The sequence below is a fragment of the Quercus lobata genome, chromosome 3 (assembly GCF_001633185.2).
Source record: "Quercus lobata isolate SW786 chromosome 3, ValleyOak3.0 Primary Assembly, whole genome shotgun sequence".
Classification (NCBI taxonomy): Eukaryota; Viridiplantae; Streptophyta; class Magnoliopsida; order Fagales; family Fagaceae; genus Quercus; species Quercus lobata.
The window spans coordinates 60,312,424-60,317,873 of NC_044906.1; the positions used below are offsets into that span (position 1 = coordinate 60,312,424).

At 37.9% G+C, this 5,450-nt stretch overlaps 1 protein-coding gene across 1 annotated transcript; it reads right to left on the minus strand.

Moving 5' to 3' along the window:
- Nucleotides 1-4,203: 4,203 nt before the first annotated feature.
- On the minus strand, nucleotides 4,204-4,689 carry LOC115981189. The gene has a single exon (XM_031103357.1). The coding sequence runs from the start codon at nucleotides 4,687-4,689 to the stop codon at nucleotides 4,204-4,206; it is 486 nt and encodes a 161-aa protein (XP_030959217.1).
- Nucleotides 4,690-5,450: the final 761 nt, after the last annotated feature.

The following is a 5,450-nucleotide window of genomic DNA, read 5'->3' on the forward strand; positions in this document are numbered from 1 at the left end:
AATCACAAGACTAGAATCAATCAGATAAAGCTAATTTATTGTATCTCACCAAAAGACAATTAATAATCTCACCAACACCAACACCAACACCTTACACAGTTACTGAGTTACACCAACATCAGATATTCTCCCAAAAAAAAAAAAAAAAACCAACACCAACACTGGATAAAGGCATAAAGCCAAAAAAGGGTAAATATTACTCATAAAGAGAGATTGAGATGAAGAGAGAGAGATTGAGACAGAGAGAAAGAGAGACTGAGAGATAGAGATAGAGATGAAATACCTTGAGGATGAGGGACCTTTTCTTAACCAAAAAATAATAATAATAATAATAATAATAGTAATAATAATAATAATATAAAATATAAAATATGCAATGTAGTTTTAAATTTAAAAAACAAGAGCCTAATAACTTGTCCCAACTCCCAAGAGAAAAAGCTTATTTAATATATATATATATATATATATATATATAACCGAAGCCTCTGCTGATACCACAATTTTCCACGTCAGCACAACACAATATTTTAAAAATACAAAATTAAATTAAAAATAATATTTTATTTTTCTCTCCAAAACAAAACCCGATCCTTATCTTTAAAAATAAACACAAACTTAGCACGCAAACTCTCTCTAAGATCTTTCAATGCCGATAACTCTCTTTTTCTTCCATCTTCTTCTTCTTCACGAAGCCCCATCAAAATTTTCCACCTCTTTTTTGTTATTAATTTATTTATTTCAAATTCTTTGTTGATTTGATTTTCCTAACAGCAACAACGACCAAAGGACCTAAACCTTCGATCTCTCTGACCCTGCTTTCACACCCCAATACAACAGTGGCATGAACACTCTTATTATCTACGTAAGTAGCATAGTTTTCCTAAACCTTCGATTTTTTAATTGTGGGTTTTGTTTTGTGTTTTTTAATTGTGGGTTTTGTTCTGTGTAGGCCTTTGTTTGTTTCTTAGGAAAGTTTTATTCAATTTTAGTTTTACTATAAGGTAAAAGTAGACTTGCTTACAGGGCTTAACTAGACTAGGCTTTTGCTCTAACGGCACCAATCAGTCCTTTATTTCTGAGGATTCTTTTGAGAGAGGCATTCCATCAGCTATGTCAAAGGCTGTTTTATGGTCTCATGTTAGCACATTCACATTAGCACATCACACATGGCATCCTTAAGGCTTTTCAGCCACAGTTTGATCGCTTCACTGTTGTGTTGCTTCGCCTCTGCATCCAGAAGCACAGCTTTGATAATAGAAACTATCTCCCCAAGTTTGGTAATCTTGTCATTGACACTCCAGATGAGCACGATCTCTTTGAGTGCTAGGTTGCCTGCTTTCCCGGTAATTCCAGCACTTATCACACCCCTAAGTTTTTTTGTGATTGAAAAATATATTAATCTCAAATTATAATAAATACTCTAAATTAACCCTTACCCAAAAAATAGAAGAGCATTTGAGCACGTGTGTGCTCAAAGGCTAGTTTTAGGTATAAAAATTGAGGAATCCAAACAGGTCCCCTTTAAATAGTAGTATAGATTATTCATTTTGGATTGTTAACTTTGTAATGACATAAAAAGATATACTGGTTATAGGGTGTCACAATTATCATATATATATATATATATATATTCTTTTTTCTTTTTTTCAATGAGAGTTATCATATTTTTTTTTAAAAAAAAAAATCCTAAAAGGCAACCACTTAGTCCTTAAAGGTAGCTAAAGAATCTTAGTTCTTTCACATCCATAACAAAAATTTTAAATGCTAAAGACTCTCACGCTGTAAACAAAATTTTTTTAATTAAAATTTAAAAAATGGTAGTATTTTTTATGAGAAAAACTAAACTTTATTAAAGAAACATAAGCCATTACACAGAGTCTTGAGCACACACGTGCTCTACCATGTTGGGACATTCCTCCAACCAGGCTTTGTAGTCCTCGACATTCTCTGCATGTTGGGCCAAAACATGAGCAGGGACATTTCCCTGTCTTTTGGTATGACTAAATTTCCACTGTCTGAATAATGAGGCTTGGTTCAGTATTCCGATTACCACGTTCACCACCGACGACGGCGGGGCTGTGTGACCTTGCAATGCATTGTATATCACCAACGAATCGGTCTCAAATTCAGCATTTCGGATTCCCACTTCCCGGGCAAAGTGAACACCAACTTCCATAGCTTTTGCTTCCGCTTCAATAGCTCCCAATGGGCATTTCCATTTCTTGCTTAGCATTGCCACTACTTCCCCGGCCTCATCCCTGATAATTACACCTGCACCTGCTTGTTTGCTGTTTGAGAAGACCATGCCATCCATGTTGACTTTGTAGCGCCCACGGCTTGGTGGTTGCCATGAAACCGTTGGTGTAGTTTCAACTTGAGCTTCTAGTCTTTGTTCATTTGCCGTGTGAAACTCATCCACTAAGTTCATGGCATTCCTCAATATTGTCCTTCCCGCCTTTCCTTTACCACCCATCCGAAGCTCGTTCCTGTTCTTCCAAATGCCCCAACAAACGGTGATAACCTGTTCTAGGAGGTCAGGCCTAGTATCTTTGCATTGCTGCAGGTTCTCAATCACATCCAAGAAGCTCCAAAACTTAGAAATTTCAAACGGTAGCACTATTTTGCTTGCTGTCCATACCTCTTTAGCGTGGTTGCAAAACCAGAGTAAGTGGCAAACTGTCTCCTCATCCTGTCCACAGAGTTCACACACTCCCTTCGGTACAATTTTCCTCTTTGCCAAGTTCATTTTTGTGGTGAGAATGTCACGACTCGCTTTCCATGCGAAGTGTTTAAGTTTCTGAGGCATGTTTAGGTGCCATATGGTCTTCCACAACTTCCTTCAAGCCGAGCCATTAGAGCAATCTACCATGGCTGAGTGACTCTGCTCCTCAAGTGCTAGTGCATAAACACTTTTGACAATGAACTTACCACTTTTGTTTTCAGCCCATATTAGTCTATCACAGATGTCATTTGTGCTCAATGGTATGCTCATTATAGCCTCTCTATCTTCGGGTAAAAATCAATTCTTCAGCACATCCACGTCCCACTCATGGGTTGCTCTGTTTATGAGATCACTAACCAGTGCATTCTTCAAATTTGGCTTCTCTGGTGTTACCAACTTATACGTGCTCAGCCTTGGAATCCACTTATCTCGCCATAGTCTGATTCTATTGCCATTTCCTACCTGCCATCTCATGCCTCTTTGGATAACTCCCTGTACCGCCATTAGGCTTCGCCACGCATATGAAGGACTCAGACCTATCTTTGCCTTCACAAAACTACACTATGGGAAATATTTAGCCTTGTATACTCGACTAAATAGCGAGGTGGGATTGGTTTGAAGCCGCCACCCTTCCTTAGTCAAGAGAGGCAAGTTGAAACTTTTTAAGTCGCTAAAACCCAATCCCCATTTATCCTTCGACAAGCACATTTTGTCCAAGCTAAACCATGCAAGCTTCTTTTCATTCTTCACCTGTCCCCACCAAAACTGCCTGATCATGCCAGTAAGCTCCTCACATAATTTCTTTGGTAACAGAAAACAACTCATCATATAGGACGGCACGGCTTGGGCCTCTAATTTAATCAATATCTCCTTTCTAGCAAGCCAGTAACTTGTATTTTCAAAGCAAGCAATTTTAAGGTAGACAAGCAGACAATTCACATTACAATGTGCATACCCACTGACTTGTATTTCTACTTTATTAATTTAGGTAGTCATTTTTCATCAAGACCAGCGAGAGAAAGTGGCAGGGTGAAAGTAGAAACTTTAATCTGGACTTTAGAGGGCTTATCTGGGGCTTAGCCATTGCCGGATAAGCAGGCCAGATTAGCAATGGGCTGAATAGATATGGGATGCTTGATGAAAATTATAATTTCATAAAACATGGACAATCACTAAATCATGTAACTACCTACATTATCGGTGTGAATGGCTGTAGAAGAATGGCCTTTGGGCCATCAATAGTCCAATACTTCAACATTTTCAAAGTAATTACAAGTTACAACTTCAAATAAGCACAATGCAGTCATTCAAATATTGGTAACTAATTCTTCTAAACAACATATCTTACAAACAAACATGTCACAGAACTTATTTCCAATCAATGTAAACCACGCAACAAATACATTTACCAGTCAAAAAATCATAACAACAGAAATAAGTACCACTCCAGTTTGAACTAAGTAATGCTCAGAAATAATAACTTACTCAGGACAAGTATCAAGCAAGAGCTCAACAGAATCATCCAAAGGATGCCCAAGCTTTTTCTCCTCTTCCTCCTCAAGCTCCTTCAACCAAAGAATGGCATGCACTCTCTGCCTCATAATCCTATAATCCTTGGCTAGCCTCTCGACTGTGTACACCTCGGGGTTCTGTTTGTGCAAGCGATACATCTCGGCCTTCTCCAAGTTCTTCAGATAAGACCCTCTAGCACCAGGCTCTTTTACTTGCTTCAATAGCACACTCATCTCCCGCATCCTCTCACCCCACCCATCCACAAATGCCTTACTCTTTCGATTCTCCGCCTCCAATTCTTTCAACCTATCATCAATTTCTTGCAATCCAGAGATTACCAAAGAATGTGACGTGTCTCCTCCACTAGGTGGGGGTGCCTCACCATCAAAATGCTCCTTGGTTAACCCAGTCGACCAAGAGGACACAGAATCCCACCCCAAATCAGCTGATGTCATATTATCAAATGATCCTGCCACACTCTTATCCCACTCATCTTTCTCGTCATTTTCACCAGATTATGCTGAAAAGGCTCTCAAGTTGATTGCATGATTTCTCAACTTGGTTTTTGTTTTGTTTGTCAAAACTCTGGTTGTTGTAGTGCTTGAGCCTAGTGAAGTGGATGACAATCGGGATATAACACGATGCAGATTTTGCATTGTTTCAGCAATCTCCCACAAAAGTGGAATTGTTATCCTTGTCTATAATGCAATGCCACAACCACAAAGGATTTTGGAACCAAAAATATAAAAACTAAAAACTAGCAAAATATAGAGGCCAATGAGCTCTAACTCAAATGGCAACATAGCAAGATGGAGGGTCAGAAGTGCCATGCAGTCAAGACCCAACAGGTGCATGTGTAATAGTATATATGCATACGCACAGACAAGAATAAGATTAAAAAATTAAATTAAACAACAAATTTAAAAAGGAAAAGAATAGTGCACTATAATATGTAAGATTAAGAAGCCCAAAAATCTATTTGGTAGCTGAGAAACCCATATAAAAGAAAAGGAAATTCTATATCTCACGTTCAAAAAAACAAAAAAGTTCTCCTGACCAGTATAAAGAAAAGACTAATCCCAACTATTCTAAACGCATTGTGTAAGAATTTTTTTTCCTTGTTCTTAATATTCCTTTCATTAGGTTCAGATGTTTAAATTCCATTTTCTTTTCTCTTTCCACCAACCAAACACAACGAGTTACACATATACATACA

Bases quoted from the DNA above. Each gene is read 5' to 3' on its own strand.
- LOC115981189 (XM_031103357.1), bottom strand. From the start codon at position 4,689: ATGACATCAGCTGATTTGGGGTGGGATTCTGTGTCCTCTTGGTCGACT.